Source organism: Rattus rattus, chromosome 2 (assembly GCF_011064425.1).
Source record: "Rattus rattus isolate New Zealand chromosome 2, Rrattus_CSIRO_v1, whole genome shotgun sequence".
NCBI classification, from domain to species: Eukaryota; Metazoa; Chordata; class Mammalia; order Rodentia; family Muridae; genus Rattus; species Rattus rattus.
In genome coordinates this window covers 120,356,354-120,379,873 of record NC_046155.1, presented here as the reverse complement: position 1 = coordinate 120,379,873, position 23,520 = coordinate 120,356,354, and the positions used below count along the sequence as shown (strand labels likewise).

Below are 23,520 nucleotides of genomic sequence, written 5' to 3'. Positions count from 1 at the left end.
AGCAACCTTCCGCAGGCCAGGTTCTTCCTGGGCACTGCTTTCCCTGGGCCCTTGCAAGGCTTCTGTAAACAACTCTCATAGCCTCAGTTTACCCTCTCTCCGACCTTGGGGTGGACGCTCGGTCCTGCTGCTCCGGTATGATCTGCCCATGAGCTGGCTCCTGTTACTTGCTAGTCACCAAGGTCTTGCCTGCCCTTCCCTCCACCTCCCTCCACACCATGACACTTTCCAAGTCCTGCCTGAAGGGCTACTACAGTGTACTACAAGTCTGCTCAATGTCTGTCCCCATGGTCCCTCTCAGATCTAGCCTGGGTCACCACAAAAACTCTCCCAGTTGGGCTCTGAGACATCTTTTCTTTCCTTCTTCACCCGCTCTCTGCTCTAATGTCAAGGGTAAAAATTAAAACAATTGAAAGGTGTGCTGCATGCCTATAATCCCAGCATTTGGGAGGCAGGGAGATTATCATGAGTTCGAGGCCAGTGGGGGCTGCCAGGTGAGTTCAAAGCCCTGTGGGACTCAGCCAGACTCAGCTTTCCTTTCCTGACAAGCCTCCCTTGAAGCCTCAAGCCTACTCTCCCTCTTTGGGGACTTAGTCTATGCTAAGTGTCTGCAAAGAGGGGAGCTGGAAGCTTTACCGCCAGGGTAGCCATGTTGGGGGTGGGACCTGTGAGCGCGCGCTGTGCACTGCAGAATGGATGGCAGAGGTTGTAGAGGGAGTGTCTTTGTTCTAAAATCCGATTGGCCCTCCACCTCCTGCCGTAGGATCATGATCACGCACCACAAAGAACTTCCCAGACTCAAAACAAAAACACGAAAAAACCTAGTGAGATAGTTGGTTAATTAGCTAGTCTGCATTAAACGAGAACAGATTTCTTTTAGCGCTGATTCCGGGGATATACTCCTTCACAGTGGAGACTGTTGGCATAGGGCAAGGCTTGGTGCTTAGCAATAGGACAGCTCCTGTCTATGGCAGCAGGAGGTTGCCTGCTCCTATCTTGGTAGGACAGAAAGCCAAGAAGAGCCTATGACACTCCTGTTCTTTATAAATGACCCGGTCTGATATTCCACTAGAGCTGCACAGAGGGACTGAGGCAACCCATGCGTTCTGTCTTGCCTTGGGCTCCAGGCCCTGTGCTCTGCTGGTAGTTGGACCCAACACATACCCTGGGATCACTGGTTAAAGTCCTCAGTGGTCCATTGAGATGTGCTTCCCCTAGGAGGTCTCTTCTCATCTCCATCCTAGAACAAAACCCACCTTGAGCTTAGAGCCCTCCTATATTCAAGGTGCCTAAGAACGCGTCTCCTGCCACCTTGTGGAATGGTGTTGGGACAATGGCAGTAAGGACAGTGACAACCATGAGGTAACATTTCTTCAGCTCATACCACCAGTCACTCTCCCACGTGTATTTTACAGATTAGTTTTCTGCCCATAAAGCTGCCTGTTTTCAGACAGGGTCTTGTGGAGACCAAGGTGGCTTCAAATATGGAGCAATGCTCCTGCCCCAGCCTTCTGAGCGCAGGGCAGAGTAGATGTGTAGCACCATGACAAGTTGTGGCTGTATTCCTTTTCTTTCCTCTTTCCTACAGCAAAAGACAAATTGTAAGTAGAGAACTGAGCGAAGTTTCGGGACATGAGCACACATGTGAGCTGCACAGAGAGGAAGGCAGTGCTGTGTCTGGCTACTCTCTATACAAGTCCCACTGTGCCTGGCTGGCTCACCCTAGGACACACCCTTCCCCTGGAATCTGGTCCCAGAGACTCAACCTGCCTGTCTTCAAGGTTGAAATAGATGAAATTTTGCCTTGGGCAAAGTTTCTGCTTCTCCCACGTGCATGCCTAAGCACCTGCTTCCAGGGCTCCATAAAACAAGGTGTTCTGGTTAGCTGTGGCTTGCTCTTTGCGGATCAGGTAGCATGCCTTTAGTGTGATCCGGGGCCTGGCCCCATTGTGGGTGGATACCTCGGTGTCCTAGTTAGCTTTAGTTGTCAACTTGACACAGCCTAGAGTCATCTGAGATGGAAGCCTCAACTGATACATTGCCTAGATCAGTGGGCATGTTTTTCTATTGTGGGGGAGGCGAGGAGAGCATCTTAATGCTGATTGGAAAAGGAAGACACAGCCCGCTGTGGGTGATACCATCCCTAGGCAGTTGGTCCTGGGCTGAATAAGAAAACTAGCTAAACATGAGTCTCTGAGCAAGCCGGCAGGCAGGCAAGCAGTCTTCCTCAATGGCTTCTGATGGTTCCCGCCTTGGCCTCCCTCAATGATGGTCTATGACCTGGAATTACAAGTCAAATAAATCCTTTCTTCTCCTAAGTTGCTTTTGGCCAAGGTATTTGTCATAGCAACAGAAAGGAGCTGCACTGTGCCCCAGGCTGTGTAGAGCATGCATACGCTCTTGTCTTCCTGACCACATCTTTTGGCCTCCCCGAATTCGGACTCAGCACACATAGACTCTGATGGGCTCTGAGTCTGGGCATTCTCCTGAGTGCTGAATCCTGTCTCTTGCAAGTATTTGACAGCCATCCTGATTCTTCCACACTGGGCAGACTCCACACCACATGTGCTCAGGACCAACCCCCATCTACTTCTTGGCCACCAGGCATGGCCCTTCACCAATTCAATGTGCCCACTGGGATGCTGTCTCTGTCTGTGGCTCTCACATCTGGTGTTGGCGATGTCAGCATTGAATCTCAGAGTTCCAAAACACCCAGGACTACCTAAAGAGACCCTATCTCAAAAGCAAATAACAACCAAAACACTTCCCAAAACAAAACTGAATACTTATCAGTGCCGTTCCTGGCTTGGGTCTTCTGTTTGTGGTGAAGATGCTGTGCTGTTCCCGTTTTGCAGATGAGAAAACAAGTTCAGAGGTTAGGGATGCTGCCCAAGTCATATCTGGAAGCAGCAGAGACACTAGAACACATTATTTTCTTTTGTTTACAATTTTTAAAATGCTGTCCCTACATTCTTACTATTAGCGTTTCTTGTTAATCCCATACCAATATTTTAAATATTGTTGGTCTATGTTGTAGGTCCCAGGGCAAGGCAGGTCCAAGGGTAGAAAAGTAGACAGAGCTAGAATAAGTTGGAAAACTGCAGAAAGTGTCCCCAAAGACCTGAATCAAACACAAGTGTGGAAGCGACCTCAGGAGACTGCTGTGGGGGTGGGGCTAACGGCTGTTTGGAACCGCCATCACCTTCACCTGAAATGCAAGATCCAGAAAAGCTGGCTTCAAGGCTGGTGGTTCAAACAGTATGCTTTGGTGTGGAAATCATTGCTCTAAACGGGAAAGGTAGCAGCACAGGCCCACCATTGCTGTCTCTGACCTGAAGCTATCTCTGGCCAGAGAGTATGGCTCAAACAGCCTGTAGCTACAGACAGCTTAGTGCTGAGGCTGGAGAATACTTTCACTGAAGGCTGTCCTGGCTGGAGGCTGGTCTCATGGTGGGAATGCCCTGGCACTGTAGCAATCTCATGGCCCCACTTTGCAGGCCTACTGTGCGAAGACACTTGTCTCTCTTCCAGTTTGGTAGGAGACACACTGGCCAATGAAACCACAGGAGCAACCATGGGCTTTTTTCTCCGTCTTTTCCAACACAGCAAGGAACTGAGGTGCAGCCCATTGCAGAGACTCGTAGGTCTCCTACCTGTCACCTTGAAGAGGCAGCAAGGCCAGTCTACTACTCAGGGCCCCTTACCCTCAAATCAGTAACTCCACTGTGATGAGGAGTTAGCTCATGGCGGTTGGTAAGTCAGACGGTGTGAAAACACTGCACGGCCCATAGAAACTCTCCTTCGGTAGTGGAGCTTGCCAGGTCTAGACACATGAAGATCAGTCAAGGGGCTGGGCTGTGGCCACCATCACGGCTGCACCCACTGAATGTGTTGCTGCAGCAAGCTGATCTGTGGCATAGGCTGTTCAGTTATGTTTTCAACTGAGGGCATTTCCAACTAGTGATGTTTCATCGGGATGAAAGCCTGCTCTAAGTTGGGGAGCCTCTGGACCTTGAGCATCTCCCTCAGTCTGAGGGATTTTGGGACTCACATTTGACAACTGTACCTGGAACTCCCTTACTGTACTTTATCTGTACTTTTTTTCTCAGGAGCTTGCAAAAGTCCATCACACAGAAGACAACCTCCAGCCTACCCCTCTAGAAGACAGGCTTCTCATTTATCCCAAGTGCCCCCAGGATGCCAGTCTGGTGGCAGACGGGAAAAGTACAAGTTCTTCATCTTAGTTATTCAAGAAGGGGGTGGGGTTTACATGACCTCACCGCTATTGGGCCTACAGGCCAGAGCCCAGCACCTGGCTCTGGTTTTGCAAAGAATGCTAGTTCCCTCCATTGCATCTGTTGGGGGCACCTGACTCCTGCAACTCCCGAGCTTTCTCCCCTCTGTCCCCATCTCTGGTCCCACCAGTCAGTCATTTCCGTCTTAAATGCTCCCTATCATCTCCCTCAGAGTTTACCCTGTGCTTTTGCTGGACATGGTATGGGGCTCTCCAGGGGCTAGGTTGGGGTCTTTGTCTAGTCTTCCTGAGCCCCCCCCCATTGCTGCTTTTCTCACTGTCAAGATGAGCATCAGATATTGATAGCCCCCTCCTTCCGAATACCACAAATTTCCCAGCAATGGCAGCAGATATGGTCTGTGGAACTTTTTGTGGGTCACAGTCAGGATGTCACAATGAGGCCCCTTTTGATAGAGACAACCAATCTTTGGAAGGTAATCCTTATAGCCAACCTTGTGAGGACCATGCCTACTCCAAGCTAGAGCTGTCAATCAAGCTAGAGCTGGCTTTGCTGACCCAGACGGGAGCTTGACTGGACAGCTCCAAGTAGGAAGACCTCTTTTCTTAGTTGGTTCCCCATTGATACAGAAGTGGGGTGCCTTTGAGTTGGATAAAACATTCCTTGGCTCTTGGTGAGCTTAGATGTGGACAGGTGAGAAAGCCAGGGTCCCAGAAAACTTGACAGCTACCAAAGCCACCTTGAGTCAATGGCTTCCAGGCTCCTAGAAGAATGCACAGCCACAGAGGGTTTATAGGAAGTTTTGTTGTGGTTACTGATCATTTAAGAGCCTACACTGTAGAGCGGGAGTGGAGCCTACAAGAGACCATGAATGGCTGCTATTCAGGGCTTGTTAAAGGATTCATGGCAAACCCTGGGATGAGGTAGAGGAAGAGGAGGAGCTGGATGACCCACCAGTTCTGGTCACACCCTCATATACAGCTTCTGGGCATGATTAGAAGGGGTTTTGGTTCCTTCTGTGGCTCTGAGGTCCCCATTTCCTGTCTGACCAGTATCTCCTGTTCTCACTGCTATCAGAAGCTCTCCCCTGATGTCAAGTTGCTCCAATGTGAGACATTCCTCGGCCCTTCACTCTCACCCCTTGGCCATGTCATTCATGTTAAGGATGGACGCACTCTCCTGTGCACTCACTCATCGGCGGGAGTTTGTCCCCTAACAAGTGAACATGCCTGTATCCCATCCACTTTTCAGTACAATCCTGCTGTCCTCTGCCCGCAGCGATGGCCTCCCTGCTCCCGTGTCCCAGTCCTAGAACACACAGGTCCCGTGAGACTGTAAGGATGAACTTCTTGGTATGTGTGCTCACACATGCATGTGTGTAGGGTGGACTCTGGCCCTCTGGAGGACAGTAGGACTGTACTGAGCTGAGGTCAACTGAAGCTAAGTCCTTAGTTTTGAAAGTGAAGATACAGGATGCTTGTTTCTTACTCCTTTAAACTGCAAACACTTTCTGCCTGGAGGGCACTGTTCAGTGGCTGGGAATAGGCTGCTCTCTGCTCAACTGTTTTTTGTTGTTTTGTTTTCTTAACATGTAAAGTGCATGGGACTGGAGCCATGGCTCAGTAGTTCAGAGCACTTGTACTCCTAGCACCCCTCACTCAACTCCAGCTCCAGGAGATCCAAGGCCTTCGTCTGGTCTCTCCACCCCATGTAAAAACACCCAACTATAGCCAGATGTTGGTGTTGCCTTTAATCCCAGAGGCAAGCAGGTCTCTGAATTCAAGACCAGCCTGGTCTATACAGTAAGTTCTAGGACAGCCAGGGCTACAGAGAAATCTTGTCTTAAAAAATAAAACAAAATAGAACAATTAAACAAAACAAAATAAGCACCACTCCAAACCTGAACTACATGAACATAGTTCTTATTTGGAAAGGAAAAGATGAAATGAGAAAGAACTCTGGAAAGTTGCATCACTTGCATCAAGCCACGTCTGCCAGAACCTGCAAGGTGAAGAACATGCCAGCACTTCCAGAAAAAGGTCAAAGCTTACTTTGACCTTGAGGTTTGGGCCTAGCCTGGCAGCTTCCACAGAGAGCTGGCTCACTGGGCAGTCAACATCCGGGATGTATGCAGATAGCAGGTGGGTCTCAAAACTCCCTTTCGGGGGGTTGGGGATTTAGCTCAGTGGTAGAGCACTTGCCTAGGAAGTGCAAGGCCCTGGATTCGATCCCCAGCTCCGGGGGGGGGGGGGAACAAAAACTCCCTTTCGGTTACTGTAAAGGTGGGCAGGGACCTGTCCCAGAGCTTCATTTCCAGGTACCTATCGCTGAGTCTTCTTTGAAAAGACATGGCCATGTGGAAGAGAGCCTTCTACAGACAGGCCAGGGATGGTGTCAGGAACCTGATCAGAGGCATCGCCTCTAGTTCCTTTTCTGAAGCTGAGGTCTCAGAATTGCTAAACTGGCTCTGCAGTGATGAGGGAAGGAGAGTGAGGGAGGGAGGGAGGGCTGGCTCTGCAGTGGTGAGGGGAGGGAGGGCTGGCTCTGCAGTGGTGGGGGGAGGGAGGGAGGGAGGCTGGCTCTGCAGTGGTGAGGGAGGGAGGGAGGGAGGGCTGGCTCTGCAGTGGTGAGGGAGGGAGGGAGGGGCTGGCTCTGCAGTGGTGAGGGAGGAGGGAGGGAGGGCTGGCTCTGCAGTGGTGAGGGAGGGGAGGGCTGGCTCTGCAGTGGTGAGGGAGGGGGAGGGGAGGGCTGGCTCTGCAGTGGTGAGGGAGGGAGGGGCTGGCTCTGCAGTGGTGAGGGGGAGGGAGGAGGGCTGGCTCTGCAGTGGTGAGGGAGGGAGGCTCTTTATCTGGCAGAGGATGAATCATTAGGGCCTAGGAGTCTTGCTGCCCTCAGTGTAACATACATGGGGCCATGGTCAGGCTTGGGGAAGGTAATCTGTCTAGCACCTCGTGCAGTAGGCATGACACTGGTGAGTCAGGGTGAGGGAAGTGTCCTTTAAATCTTCCACACTGCAGTCAGAGTTTGGCCCCCATAGTGCCTAGTTGCCAGTCAGTGTCCACGTTCCAACCACGTGAGTCTTGGGTTCTACGTTGTGGGTTCTTCTTTTCCCACCCTTTATCCCCCCAGTTTCACCCCCATCACTAGATAAGAGAGAAAGGATAGAGAGAAATAGAGATCTCAGAACCTAATTTCTTTCTTCTCGTTCCTTCTTTGAACACAACCCTCCCACCCCTGCTGACCCACCTATCAGGGCTCTGGCACTTACATACCCTCTGAAAAGGTCCCAGAATTCCAAGTCACACAACTGCAGAAACCATCTGCTAAAGCATGAAGCAAGTCATGGGCTGCTGCTGGGAAGTAGCCCGGTATCTTCAATCTTCACACCTGGGATTAAACTACAAACATATTCTTATATCTTGGTTTTGTGGGGTTTTTTTTTTGTTTGTTTTGGTTTTTGGTTTTTTTTTTTTTTAAGAAATCAGAGTTCCAGAATTGTCACTACAAAGCTCTGTCAGGGAAGCTCAAAGACAGTGGAGGAAAGACAGCCTCTTAGTTTAGAACCAAGCCTAACCCTGTTCGAGTAGTTACACAGAAGACAGTTGGTGGGGGTTCCAGGTATTAACTAGAGGTAATGAGAAAACCCAGGAAGCCTCAGTACAGCCACCCAGGTCCAGGATCTCAAAGCAAACACAACCCCAGCCCCTGGTTGCATAACTGATGTCTCAAGAGCAAAAGGGATGCTCCTCTCCAAAAGACCAAGGACTTCCTCTATTTCACAGAGAAGCGCACAGGGCATGGTAGTCACATTTGGAATCTCACCGTTTTCGAGGTGATGCAGGAGGATTGGGAATTTGGGCTATAAAGTGAGATGTCTAAAAACACAAAGTTGGGGTTGGGAGGCGAGGGAAGAAGAGTGAGATCTCAGACTAACTTTCTTAATAGCAGACAAACTAGATGTAAGTCATTAGCAATGAATTAATTAATCCCTCTGGCTTGACTAGAGGAACTGAGTCTAAACCCAAACCAATAGACTGTCAGGAGATATCATGCAAGCCATTGTGTGATGCTTGCTTCTGTGGTCAGACATGCTACAGCGCCAGGCCACAGTTTGGGGAACCAAGTAGTTTCTAGCAGGCAAATACCTGACATCTGAACTACCTGGGAAGCCAAGTGCTACCTTCGGCTGACAGCAAGCACACTTTAGAGCACTGTGGGCTTTGTGACCCTCAGCCTGACAGCACTCTGGGTGGCTGCATCTCAGGCAGTTAACTGGAGGGACACAGGATCCTCCAGTTCTTGTCCAGCTACCTTAGAAAACTATGCTTTTTATTAGTTTGTGAGAATTGCTCAATCCCCTGAAGTCTTAGTTCCCTGTCATCTATAAAAGAGAGGGTTGTAAAACTGGGAAAAACCATCTCGAATAGTAAGGAGAGAAAAAAACTTTGGAGCCAGGCAGGCATGCTTCCAACCTTAGCCCTGGGTGACCTAGAAATGATTACCTGCCTGGAGTCTGCTTTACTTGGCAGTAATGGAGAAATGGCTCCAGTTCAGAGCATGGCTGCTCTTGCAGGGAACCTCAGTTTGGTTCCCAGTACCAAAAATTTTAGGGAGCTTCTTAACCTCCTGTTAATTCGAGGTCCAAGGAATTCCATACCGTTTTCTGGCCTCAGAGGACACACATTTTCTCCTCTGCCTCAGAGCATACACACACACACACACACACACACACACACACACACACACACACACACAGACAGACAGACTCACTCACTCACTCACTCACACGCCAGAAATAAGTTTTTTAAAAACGTCTTTAGTAAGGACCGTTAAAGGTCTTCTCACGCCACCCTACAGCACATGCAAAATCTTTGACTCCAGCCATTATAAAGGGGGCATGAATGCACTAAAATGGCAAAAAAACAAAACAAAACAAAACAAAACCATAAAATGCTTCAGGAAAATGCATTAGAGACTGGTCTCAGGTTTGTCCTCTAGCCAAGTGCCCACCCATCACTGGAGCTCTGAAGGAGGGCTGAAGGGTGAGGACAAGACGCTGCATCAGCAACAGAAGTACGGGAAGCCCTGCTGGGAACCGAGACACATGGTCCTCCTAGGACATCAGCATCACAAGTGTGCATGGAAAATGCACTCTCAGGAGGGAGGCGCCTGGGTGGGGAGGGTCCCTGTGAGGTGCATCAGCCTCAACAGCAGCACTTGTTACCATCTGCAGGGTTGCAGAGTTGTGGGAGAATGTCACTCAAGGGAGTCAGCCCAGTGTGCTCACTGCAGGACTCCGCCTGGAGAGCACGCAGCAGTGCACACTGCATGCTGCAGGCGCAGCCCACACAGCACCTGTTCTGGCTCCAGCTCTAGAGCCGAGACTGGTTAGTGGGTTTCTGAGCAAGTGTGTATGTGGGGAGTTCATCATTCACATCACAGCACTGAACCTTCTGCTTCCAGGAAAACTGTATTTCAAACTTGGAAAGAGTCATAACCTGGGAAGGATTCAGCCATCACATTCCACAGACACTGGTCTCTCCTCTGGAGAGGGTTCTGGGGTCCCCACCCCGGTGTGTGTTTGTGTGTGTAGTGGTGGTGGCATGCACCCAGAGTGTGACTTCAACCCCAGCATACAGATGCCTCTGACCACAAGACTAGGAACATGCTAGTGAGGAAACTGCTCCGCGGCAACTGTGGACCACGATGCTTGGCCATACAAAGGGCACAGAGGCAGAAGCAGCATCTGCCCTGCCCTCACCTGCATGCCTGACAGCTAACAGCTGGCCCTTCTCCCTAGTCTCTTGCCCAGTAAGTGATACAGGATCTCAGCCGCCCTTGGTGCTAGAGAGGAAGTCAGATGTGTTCAGTCCCAGCGGTGGGGCCCTGGGAAGCAGGTGGCTTGTTCCAGTCCCTGGCCCTGAGGGCAGCTGTGAGGGGGAGGCAAAAGAGCAGTGGCTTAGTGCCCTGATGCCTACCACAGCCCCGTGTATCAGAGAGCAGCAGGATGGCCAGGCAGTGTGCACCCAACTCCCTTCCCACTCTGTGAAAGGCTCAGGGTCCCAAGCTGCGACTCTAAAGGCTCAACAGGGTTCTGCTTCTGGACTTGTCTGCTTTGCTCATCCTAAGAACTCCAGTTCAGCCCAGTCCTCCACCTTCACACAAACTGAGACAGGTTGGGAACTTTGATGTTGAGATCGCCGATGTTGATGTTCCTGGGGATCTCAGGAAGGTTGATGTTCTTCACAGCAGACACGGCCCTTGCAGGGGCTGCTGAAAGGCCACCCTGGGAGAGAGGGGAGGAGATGTTAGTCCATTTCCCAGTGTCCTCTGCCGAAATCTTAAAGGAGATGACAGAGCTAAAGTGTTCCAGATGGCACATACAGAGTCCTCATCCTCAAGGGTGGTCAACACAGCCCTGTTTAGCTTGTGTGCTGACCTGCAGCCTTTGTTGCTGTCCCACTATAAGCTCTGCAAAGGTGGGCTGTGTGCCGTATGCGGTTTTACAACCATGGCAACCAACACCACTCATGGCCCATTGTAGTTGTTCAATAAATACTTGGGGGGCTCCAAGATGATTTGTCTAAGTCCTAAGATCTGAGGACACCCAGTTTACAAAGCATAACAAATGAAACCCTTTCCTTAAGAGCCTATCTTATAGAAAAGTGCAAAGCCAGAGAAATTCTTCAAAGAAGAAAGTGTCAGCTTTAGGACAACTGCGTGCCAACTAATGTGGGCTGGAAAAGGATGGGCTTTGGATGTCATGTGGCAACAGGCTGGGAAGCACCAACACACACTGGAAAGTCTGCAGCAGACACACGGACTGTACCCTGCCCTCCAGGCTCAGCAGGGGAGTGGAGGGGTGACACAGACTTGAGAATCATTGTTCCTAACCCCAGCTCTCAGGATGCTTGCTCTATCCCTCCCCTCCCCTCCCCTCCCCTGCACGTCTGCCTCAGCTGTTCCCAGACCCCTTGCCTGACTCACTCACTGGAAGCGTCCCAGCCTGCACTTCTCAGAAATCTCTGGCAGCCAGAGTTGTGGTTAGAAAAGCTTCTCTGACAAGATTAGTCGTCCTCACAGGAAGGACTCCTGGTTTCACAAAGCAAAGAAACTTGGAGACATTCAGAGTTGTCACCGTCCCACCATTTCTGCAGCTATGAGGTCCCCTTCCAACTGCTGCTCATGTAGGGCGGAGGCAGGCCAAGACACAATGGGGCTGGCCCGGCTTTACCATGAGCTCCTCACCAAGCTCGGTGCCACATGAGGTATGGTCTTTTCCTTTTTTTCTTTTTTGGGGTTTTGGAGACAGGGTTTTTCTGTGTAGCCCTGGCTGTCCTGGTCTCACTCAGTAGATCAGGCTGTCCTCAAACTCACAGAGATGTGCCTTCCTCAGCCTCCTGAGTGCTGGGATTAGAGGCCTGTGCCACCACTGCCTGGAAAGGAACTCTTTTGTTTGCTTTTTGAGACAGGGTTTTTCTTTGTAGTCCTGACTGTACTAAACTCGCTATGTAGACCAGGCTGGCCTCGAACTCCCAGAGATCAGCTGCTTCTGTGTCCTCAGTGGTGGGACACTGGCAAATCAGAGTGTGTGCTACCACCGCCTGGCCAGGTATGGCATTTCCAAGTCAGCATGACTGTGGTTTTGAAGAAGCTTCGCTGAAGGTAAAGAACCTTGAACGTCTAGAGTCTGAAAGCTAACATGAGCGATGGCTGCTCAGAGAACAGATGCACACATGCAGCACAAATGTGAGCCACAACCACACCCAGAAGCTGTTTGTCCTTCCGCCATCTGCCTTTCCTTCAAACCCAAGACCTCAGGTCGCCCTACCTGTTTAATGTTTATCCTGCCTTCATGTTAGTGCAGACAAACCAAGAAAGACAGACTGGCGACCACCTCCTACAGACTTAGGGAAACAGAAGCCCACCCAGCAAACACAGCCCACCCAGCCCGCCCAAGCTATACACACACTACACAAGCACAGGGTCTGCCCTCTACCCAGGCAGGACAGAGTGCAGCTGTTCCTTACCTCCGACTTCTCCAGCCTGTTTTGAGCTTCAATTTGAGCCACGATCTCATTCATGTTTGTTTCCAACACCATCCCACCCATCACCACCTCCTGGAGGATGTAGTGCACCTGGAAGAGAGGCATCATCACTCAGCACAGCCCGGTGCCGTGGTTTCTGTTGGTGGCGGCAGCAGAGGGGTCAGACAGGCCACATTCTAATCCGCCACATTCTAATTCACAACGAGGACCCCTCACTAGGGTTTGGTATTCTCAAGACAATGAGGTGGTGGCTGGGGCTTCCAACTCGGATAGGCCACGTTTAAATTTTAGCCCTGCTGTTTGTTAGCTAGGTGGTCTTTGGCAAATTATCTTTTCAGTACTTCAGCTTCCTGAATAAATGGCCGGGTGAGACACCTAGATGGAAAACTGGACAGACAACATGTTGCTAGTGCCTGCCACAGGCTGGGCCCTACACAGTAGAGATGCTGTTCTGTCGTCCATTAGACGGTCATCACACTGGCTGGCATTAAGTAGAACCAAGCAGCTGAAATGGTCTAAATACTTTCCTTAGCGTGAAGCTCACACAGTTTCCAGCCATCCAGCAGTTCTCTAAGCAAAACTAAATCTTGATGCATTACTGGGATGAAGCAGAGGCAATTCAACCACTACATGGGATGACAGAAAAGCTGCCACGGAGGGTCCTGGGTGCTGTCATAACTGGTTTTAGACATGGGAATTCACCTCAGGGCTTTGTGCATGGTAGATAGACAAGCACTCGACCACCTAACTAGTGTCCCACAGCTCAGTAGTGCTCGGTTACATCGCTCAGGAGGAGCCTCTGCCCCCATCCCTCCCGTCTCGTTTATCAACGAGATGTTACCAACCAGTGCAGGTCCGACCTGGCACTGTATTTCAGACTAAACCGCACCAGTGAGATTTGTAATTACTTTCTGTTAAACCAGACAGGTAGGAAGTATTACCTTCTGTTATCAAGTAAGTACTGGGCCAGCACACAGGAGGCCAGTAAAGGCCCTGGGAAAACAATTCAGTTACAGGATTGGTGGGTTTGTAAAGCTCTTGGGCTTGGCTAGGACAGCAACTTCATGCAAGGAGACTACAGACAAGGCTGAGAGGGTAGCTTGGGTTTAAAGCAGAGTATCTGTGTGTGTGTGTGTGTGTGTGTGTGTGTGTGTGTGTGTGTGTGTTCCTAGTACCACTGACCTCCAGTCTCAAGTCAAATATCAATTTGTTGTTTGGAACCAAGAAAGTGAGGAGGAGATGTGTGTGCCTGCTCTCAGGCATTTGCCTGTATCCTCATATTCTGCCCACAGTAAGCTGAAAGAAAGCACTAACACATGGAACTTCGATTTGTCCTTTGACCTTGGGGAAGGAGTTCATAATGAAGTAACCCCTCTATTAAGCCATTTATTAAGTCTTACTAACCACTTCTCTGCTCGCTCCCTCTCATTTCTAAATTCTATACAATATACATTATCCATATTGTACATTAATTTATATCAGTAAGTAAATAAAACTTAATAGTAAAAGTTTCATATTTACGCAACTTAAGAAATGTTATGCAAGACTGGTTTTCATATTATTCCTTGGAGCAACTCCATTGCTTACACTTCCCTATCAAATACTCCTCTGGATGTACGAACTGCATGGGAGTTCCTCATAAAGCAAAAACGGAATTACTGTATGACTCAACAGTTCAATTTCTGAGTACACACTGAAAAGGCTGAAAGCAGAGACTCAAAGAGATATTTATAAACCCATGTTCACCTCAGCAATAGTCACAAAGGACAAAAGATAGAAGCAACCAAGCGTCTACTTTCAGATGAATGGATTAATAAACTATGATACGTCTGCCTTTAAAAGAGAGGAGTTTTACACATGCACACCCACGTACACTGCAGAAAAAAACTCCAGGACATGTTGTAAATAAGCTAGATTAAACACAAGGAGATAACTACAAAATGGGGTGGTGGCCTGAGACTTTAATCCCAGCATTGGAAGCACAGGCAGGTGAGTCTCAGAGTCCAGGACAGCCTAGTCTACAAAGTAAGTTCCAGGTCAGCCTGATCTACAGAGAAACCCTGCCTCAAAACACAAACAAGCAAAAGTAAACCAAGCCAAAATAAAACAGACAAAAAGACATACTATAGGGATTCATTTTGTGAGGTACCTGAAGCTGTCAAACATAGAAACAGAGTGGAGTGGGGATGGGCAGGGCAGTGTGCTCAGTGTGCAGGGCGGATGAAGACCTCTGCAGATGGACAGCAGAAACGCACGCCTCACAAGCACTCTTGGTGTCTCACTGTCTTCCACTTAACCCACCTCTTCTTAATTAGTACCAAGCAAGGCTTTCTCTGAGTATCAACCCTGTGCCAAGTGCTTCATAGAACTTGTTTTAATTTTACATTACTTATTTGAGTTCGGTCATTGTGATGGTTAGTTTTGAACGTCAACTTGCCACAACCTAGAATCACCTGGGAAGAGAGTCTGAGTTGAGTAACTGTCTTTACCGAGTCAGTGATGGCAGCAGTTCTCAAACTTCCTAATGTAGAGACCCTAACACAGTTCCTCTTGTTGTGGTAAGCCCAACCATAAAATTACTTTTGTTGCTACTGTTATGAACTGTAATGTGAGTATCTGATACACAACCCTGTGAAAGGGTTGTCCAACCCATGAATGGGTGGAGAAGCACTGGTCTGTGGGTATGACTACTTTCATTGTTAACTGATATAGGGTGACAGCCCATTGTGGTTAGAACCCATGGCCTAGGTAGTAGTGGTCCTGAACTATAGAGGACAGGAGGAAGGTACGAGAGCAAGCAGGCAGTGTGGTGGACTCATCTGTCTCTATGTAGGAGATGTACCAGGTGCTTCAACTCCCGCTACTGTACCTCACCATGTGAGACTGGAACTGTAAGCCAGATAAGCCTTTCACCACAGCTACTGCCAGGGCCTTTCACCACAGCGACAGAAGTGAAAGTAGGACGGCTCCTTCATTTCATATCTGAGAAAATGCAATGGGTTCTGCAGCTCCAGGAGCCATGGGTTCTAGAATCAGGTGCTGACTATGGGTAGAGCTGACCCCTGTACCTGTCACCGCATTCACCTATGACCCCAGTGCACATAGCATCACTGTAAGACTTGCGGTTGCTGTGATGGTTCCTGTGGGAACTCTGCAATGTTTCACCTCAGGGCCCAATGCACAATGTACAATGCAGAGTAACTATGCTGAAAGGGTAAAAGGCCTTCCCACATCATACTCCTTGGGCTTCAGAGATTCAGAAGACAGAGGAAAGTGTGACTGCAGAAGCTTTATGAACAAAATATAGCAAAAGACCTCATCTATAACATTGTGGGAATCAGAAGATATGAAAAACTGTTAGGTACTTTTGTTTTGTTTTTGAGACAGAGTTTTTCTGTGTAGCCCTGGCTGTTCTGGAACTCACTCTGTAGATTAGGCTGGCCTCAAACTCAGAGATCCATCTGCTTCTGCTTCCTGAGTCCTAGGACCAAAGGTGGGCACCACTACTACACTACTACACATAATCACTACCTGGTGAGAACTTCTAATTTGAACATGAAGACAGAATTCCCACATTCAAGTGTGTTCTAAATATAACAAGGAGAAATGAAACTGCAAACCCATTTTCAACAAAACCAGAAGGAAACACAAATCCTAAAGCCCCAAATAGCGGCACAGAGACCAGAGCAGGGAGTTCAGGCAAAGCTCCCTTTGCTTCACAGAAGGAAAAGATGTGATGGCAGCAAGGATGGCAGCAGTGACCTCAGAAGGCCGTCCACACACACTCCCTGATGGCGGCAGTGACCTCAGAAGGCCGTCCACACACACTCCCTGATGGCGGCAGTGACCTCAGAAGGCTGTCCACACACACTCCCTGATGGCGGCAGTGACCTCAGAAGGCCGTCCACACACACTCCCTGACGGCAGCAGTGACCTCAGAAGGCCTGTCCACACACACTCCCTGATGGCGGCAGTGACCTCAGAAGGCCGTCCACACACACTTCCTGACGGCAACGCACACACCAACGACATTCCTTGCAGATGGAGGGCTGAAATTTCCTTGGACATAGAGTTGGGACTGCATCAAAAAAAATACACAAGCCTGCTGTTTGTGCCTCACAGATTGGTCCCTGTGGCAGCAGGAAACGTCTTTACACTGGGGAAGCTCCTGGGTGCTTAGCTTTATTAGCTGCCTAGAAATAAGGTTAACTGATTTCAACTACAGCTCTCTAACATGGGAACAACAGAGCCCAATCTAGAATACCCTCCCACCAAACAAAATTCCTAAAAATATCTGACACTTGAAAAGCAAACTCATTTAAAGATGTTTATAAAGAGAAGTCTCATAGGAGCTAAATAAGGAAACGACAAAGAAAATTAGGAAACCAGAAAATCAAACAGTAGACAAAGATCACAGACTAGAACAGTGATGCTAGGAGTAGTCACAGCATTGAGACATGAGAGCCAAGAAAAGACAGGGCAGAAGAGACAGCTCAGCGGAGCAGCACTAGAATGCAAAGACCTTAGTCTGACCCAGTTCTACAGAGAAAGCAAATACAATTTAAAAGATGTGCTTGTGGGAGCGTGGTGGTGCAAACTTATAGTCCCAGCTACTCAGGAGGCCAAGGGAGGAGAGACAGTTGTATCTATGAAGCAAGAACTTGAAGTAGGAAATGGAGAGATTATAACAGAGAGGGAGACTAGAAGATGAGGAAGTGTGTCATAGTGGGACTCAGGAGCAAAGTGGAAGGAAAAAGAAATCACAGGATTGAAGGAACAATAGAAAATCTAGAGACGTCACTGAACACATGGAGAGCGGAAGGAGAGGAGTAGGAGGAAAGGAGAGAAACAGGGGGGGCTGGGGGGTGAGCTGGTGGGGTGCTTGCCTGGCACGCCCAGGCCCTGGGGCTCAGGGCCAGCACTGCACAAGGCAGGTGCTGGCACATGCTTAGGATCCCAGCACTAGAGAGGTAGAAGCAGGAGGGTCTGAAGTTCAAGGTCGGCTATAACTTCAAGGTCAGCCTCAGCTATACAGGGAGTTTGAAGCCAGTCTCCAAACCCAAACCGAACTTAAAACGAGCAGAAAGCAGTCATGTTCTCTTGGACACAGTGAACTCATGGATTTTATGCCCAGATGATCACTCCTAAGTTTTTCTTGAGGAATCCAGAATATGTGGGACAATCGAGAGGCAACTCAGAAAGACTACGGCATAAAGGAAGCATCAGCTGTGAGTGGGATCAGCTTCAGGGTTCCATGCCTCAATAATGAAAACAAGCAAGGACCAGAAGAAAAGGGAGGGAGGAGGGAAGAGACCAAGGAGCACACCCCCTTCAACAGCTGACAGTCCACAGAGAGCACGGTAGCACTCCAGATACGCTGATTAGGGCTCTGAATATGATTTTTGTGCCAAGTCCAAACCTACTCTCATTTGCTACAAACACAGCTCCAAGAGCCACCAGTTAAGGCCAAGGTCTCTCCTGGATGATTAGTTCTACGCCATTAGCTTATACAGTTCATCCTGAAGGTGTCCTTTATCACTGCATTGTTCTAGAAGAGAACTTGCCAGGCTGGTGCCCACATCCTGGCACCCAGAGTAGGAGTCAGGAAGATCATGAGTTCTAGACCAGCCTAGGTACAGAGTGAGAGAGACCCTGCCTCAAAAGCCAAAAATCTCTCCTGTGCTGTTTTTAGGGAAGAGGTTGTAGGGAAGAACGTGGTGTTCATCAGGAGTCGGGGGTAAAGGAGGATAATGAAAGGTGAATATGATCAAAGTATATTTCACATATGTATGAAACTATGAAAAAGGCACTCTATGCATCCCCCCAAAGGAAAACCCCAGCACCTGTATGTGACAGTAAGTAGAGAATCCTTCTAGATGCCTTTATTTTATTTTGTTTTATTTTATTTGAAATAGGGTCTCTTTGTATAGACCTGGCTGTCCTAGAACTCTCTGTGATCAGACTAGTCTCAAACTCACAGCAATCCACCTGCCTCTGCTGCCCAGTTTGCTAGGATTAAAGGCATACGGCACTACATCTTTCTACAGCATTCTGCTTAACTTTTACATGTAATTAAATTCCATCATTATAATATTCATGAAAACAGCACGAGCACCCTTTGCTAGGTGCATGGCTCTGTGATATAAGTACGCAAGGATGAACGAACAGCAGCCCACAGTAACCTTGCATGCCAGTCAGCAATTCTAAATAAAAGGTAGTAAAACTTATCAGAGTGGGTAAGAGTGAGCTGAGGCTGCTGGAGGCCGCCAACCACAGGTGTGGGAAGCTCACAGCCAAGAAACGAAACTGAACCCGGGCACCTGTCGAACTGAAGATATGGGCAGAGAACAAAGAAGGGCTCTGTGAGAGGACAGGCGGTGGCTGACCCTCTCCTGGAGGATGCCAGCAGAAATCTAGGTAAATACCTGAGAGAAGACTGAGGGTTAAAGTACTGTCCCAATGAGAGGAGGGTGGGAGGAGAGGAGCACCTGAGTCATGTAGATGATACGCAAATACTGGGACTATGGAGAGTTTGGTGTGATACTGTGTCTCTTAGTAATGTCAGAAGCTACACCCATAACACCTCACCAACATGACTGTCCCAATATGAGCTGAACGAGAATGAGACCAGAGGACTGGCAAACTGAATGGGAAAGAGCCCACGAGGCTCACCCTCCACAGAGAAGTCTAGGGAATGAACAGTGGTCTTCCCCACAAAGGGCACACCCACTGCTTGTTCAGTGCCACATGGTCAGTCGTGAGAACACGAGTACAAGTCACACTGTACAGACTGAGCAGTTATATTTAGGTATACGTACATACAGTTACGTATGTACATGTTACGTGTGCACATAGCAACAACTACTGAAAGAAGAGGCCACAAATCTGAAGTAGGGTTCGGGAAGGGCGCATGGAAGGATTTAAAGAGAGGGAAGGGAAGGGAGAAACGTAATTATAATCGCAAAAATAAAAAGTGGACAAGAAAAGATGAGACTAGAAGACAGCAAAGGCCCAAAGCCTGGCAGCAAGCAGTGCGCACTGAAGAAGCACAAATTATCACCATAATAGTCTTCTCTTGGTTCAGTGAACATTTATCATGATATTAACAAAATATATTCAGAATTGCTTATTGGAGTTTAGATAAGAAGTGCCATTTGATTTCTAAGCTCTTGGCCAATCCAATGGTCCTCTGACCTAGAAATACTTTGAAGAGAGAGAGAGTTTATCTGAGCGTACGGTTTAAGACAGCCCGGAGAGAACAATCTGATATGAGAATGTAGGTGAAAGATGCATCTGAAGTCTTAGAGTTTGCACAATGTCAGGGAGCAGCTGGGGTTTCCTGAGGTTCATTTGCATAAATCTATGGCCACACTTTAATGAATGAAAGCTGATCTACAGTTCTACACTACTTAAATTTTTTCTCTTGAAACCCCTATCTCACAATAGCCAAAAGTAGGGGTGATTTTCAGCTAACTTGCCAGAGGCTCTACAGATCCTCTACAGATACTCTGACCCATAGCAGTTTTGCCTCTGCTCTGCCCATCCTAACTCCCACTTGGATACCTGTATCTCTTCAGTCTTTATTATCTAAAAAGCTGTTACACTTCTCTATATCTGGACTGACTAAACATCTAATATTTCTTATACAGTTTTCTGCCAGTAGAAGTCACCTTTTTGAAGCAGGGCATGGCGGTGCACATTCGTAATCTCAGCACTTGGGAGGCTGAGGCAGGAGGACACTCTTGTGAGTATGAGGATAGCCTGGACTATGAGAGTGTCTGTGTAAGAGGCATACTCTGAGGTGACGTAAGCGTCCTTTCAGACAGGAATGTAGCAGTTCGTCCCAGTACTGACAGATGAAAAAGGAATATTATCTGATGTGTACTGAGAGTACCGACGATGCTTAAGGATAACACTGGCTGTGCCTTCAAAGCCTCTACGGCCATACAAAAGTTGACCAGCAGCTCTGCTACAGATGTGCCAGACAGAGGGAAAATAAGCCTGAAAAGCATGAGAAATGTTACATTTCTTGAAAGTTGCAGTGTTCACACATAGAATATACACGAAGCACACTTAAGGATCTGGGTCTGATCCTCGGCACAAGAGGAAGAAGGCTGCTCGCCTGCTGGGATCTCCCAGGAGAAAGGAAGCACTTTCCCAAATGAGAGCTAGGGTTTATAACGCTGCCAACTGAGATTTGCCAATTCCTACATCTTGCTGCCTTCAACCCATCCTTTGTGGTGACCCTGCTAAAGAGTTCTGTGAAATCAAAAACACTCTTCCAGGTTTGGGGTTCTGACTACCCAGGACTGAGCCACCTCAGTCAAGGACGTTAAGGACCTCTGCTGGTGGAGTCCACACCTTCTTGGTGAAGACTGAGTGTCTACGGAGACACTGAAGTCAGGGCACTGTGGTGCTGCTCTTTGCAGGTCTCTTGTCTAATGTGATTCTTTGAGGTTCCCTGTTACATCTCCTGTGGGTGCCCAGAGCAATGTGTGTCTGAATCACGAAGTCATACCTGCTGTGACAAAGGGTCCAATACTAGGCTGACGTGACACATTTGTTGATCTGGCATGGCCTCAAACTTGGCCCTCTGAAACTCCACGTCAGATAAAGCCGATTAAAATGAGCCTGGTGGCTTCACGGCAAGATTGACAAAAGTACAACAGGAAGGACACAGATGCCACTTCACAGTTACAGCAACTTTTGAGGGTGGAGACAAGTCAGTTTCAATAGCCTTTCCCAAGGACACAGGGACCAGACCTCCAAGGGTCCCTCCTGTCCCTGGGACGAATCAAAGGACATTCTGCCTTTAAATGTGTCAGCAGTCACTACCTCTGGGAGCAAACTGTCTGGGAAGAGGAAGGGCACGGCAAAGCACTGGAGTCAGGCTTCTCTAGTCTTCCAACCTGAACTTGGCCGTGATCCAAAGCTAAACCAGCCACCTTCGCCAACAAATACAGAAAGTGAAGCGCGAGGAGTCAGCTTCAATCCCCAATGGTACCCAAAATGAGGTGCCTCAGAACACCTCCAGCACTGACTCCACAATACAGGCAGCTCTCGGTGGGCGGGGCTGGCAGGACCCCATCCTGGAGGCTTCTGGGCAGGGAGGGAGGTAACATCTCTTTGGACGCTATCAGCCCTTTAACCACACCACAGCCTTAGCTTACTGACAGTCACAGAGACCTTACTAGAGCAATTCCGATTCCTCACAGGATAAAATCTTACAAGACAGAGGCACACACTCCTGCCTGGCCATTGATGACCAGGGGTCATCAATATAACCGGGGTTGGGGATTTAGCTCAGTGGTAGAACACTTGCCTAGCAAGCGCAAGGCCCTGGGTTTGGTCCCCAGCTCCGAAAAGAAAAGAAAAAAAAATATAATCAAATATAAAAGAACATGGTCACCCTGCTTATGTTAGACAACTGGGACATCAAGTTCACAACACTCATGCTTTAACAAGGAATCCCCACTCACCTACAAACCAAGCTTGGATAGATAATATTTTCTATTTCTTCTGGGCTTAGATTGTATCAGTAATTTCTATGAAAAGCCTTCAGAGAGTAAGTAGAGAAGACATTCTTGGGGTACAGGGTGGGTCATTTTTTGTCTGCTAGACAGTATATGCTGTGAGAGAACCAGAGTGGACTCAGCACAGACTGGGGAGAAATGACCTTGGCTTCAGGTGGGTTTCTAGTTTTCATTTATTCCATATAAGAAAGAAATGAAGAGCTCAAAGGTAGAACCATGCCCTAGAGACCCGGTGAGTGAGCCTCTTCTCTCTTGACTACTCTCACTCTGGAGTGCCCCAGAGTCTCAAGACACACAGAGCACTACTCCTCTCGGCCTGTAATCTGCCTTATGATTCTATGCCAAAAGGAAGTGTGATCATCAGATTTGACCACTGGTGGTGGCTTGTGCCCTCCTCTTCCTAGAGGCTTTACTTTCAGTGGTAGTGACTGTTGTAGGGTTAGAGGCAGAATGTTCTTTGACTTGACTGAGACGTGAACCAGGGCTGGAGGTCCTAGCACCCGGTGTCCTTGGGAAGGGCTTGTCTCCACCCTCAACATAGGGATACTGCAATGCACATCATGGAGGGCATAAGGAAGCAGGCATATTTGGTTCCACAGAGGAACTAGGGAGATAAAGCGGGGCAGGAAAGAGTTGATTCTTGAACCACCATCATGTTATTTTAATGGAAACTTTCTGAAGGTGTATTACATATTCCCATGACTCTAAAATAGCATGCTTTGTTTAGCACCCTCATCCATCCCAGTTAAGATCAGCTAATGTGCTGTTCCATAACACAGAGATGCCTGTAGAAGCTCAGACACACAGCTGTTTGGTCCTAGCGCCAGGCCTACTGCACAGAGGTAATGTGCTCTGTTAAAATATCCATTCAGCCTCACTATCTTTTCGAATATGTTTAACATCACATAATGTTAAGCGCTGAGATGAAGAGCAATGATAAGATGTGAACCATGTCCTCAAGCACTTGGAGTCAACAAAGATAAGACCTGTACAGAACTAACTATAATAAAGGAAGATTGCATGAGTACCATGACCCGCACAGAATGCTATGTCAGCTCGGGGGTGGGGTGGGAGTGGGGCCTGACACTAAGTGTCTGTGCTGAGGGGGAGGGAGGGGTGCAAATCACCTAGCAACTGGATTTTCTTCTTCTGGAGATTCTACAGTGAAAGGATCACCACTCGTTACCTTCGTGATTTACGCTCTCTGAGGACTTACACTTGACCTAGCCAACTGCACACTGCTCCTTAGTGCTAACCTTTAAAAAGAAACCAATTCCCATTACAAGTTAGGGTTCTCTAAATGTGTTTTTGTTTTCGTTTTTTTTTGGTTCAGGGGATCAGATGATCTCATTGTGCATAAGAGCAAATGTTCTACCTCTGAGCTACATCCCTAACTTAACTCTCTAAAGGTGCTTTGTGGGGCTGGGGAAATGGCCTTGTGTTAAGAATGCTTACTGGAGTCTGGATCCCTATACTGACATGACAACCAAGGCAACACACACACACACACACACACACACACACACACACACACACACACACTCAATGCATACACTTTTGTGGACACATACACAAATAGCTAAACTGTTTTTATATTTTAGTCATCTAAAGCTGAAGCTGGAACTCAATGGTAGAATGTTTGCCTAGCATGTGTGAGCTCTTCAACTCAATCCCTAGGACAGCAAG

The 23,520-nt window shown here is 48.4% G+C and overlaps 1 protein-coding gene across 1 annotated transcript in view; it reads right to left on the bottom strand.

Annotated features, from left to right (window-relative positions):
* Positions 1-9,704: 9,704 nt before the first annotated feature.
* Positions 9,705-23,520, bottom strand: part of LOC116891934 (AP-3 complex subunit sigma-2) — a 39,625-nt gene continuing 25,809 nt past the window's right edge. The window contains exons 5-6 of the mRNA XM_032893374.1: positions 12,284-12,391; positions 9,705-10,539 (exon numbers count right to left, since the gene is read on the bottom strand). Of these exons, the coding sequence (XP_032749265.1) occupies positions 10,411-10,539; positions 12,284-12,391 (237 nt within the window). The 3' untranslated portion in view covers positions 9,705-10,410. The remainder of the gene's footprint in view (positions 10,540-12,283; positions 12,392-23,520) is intronic.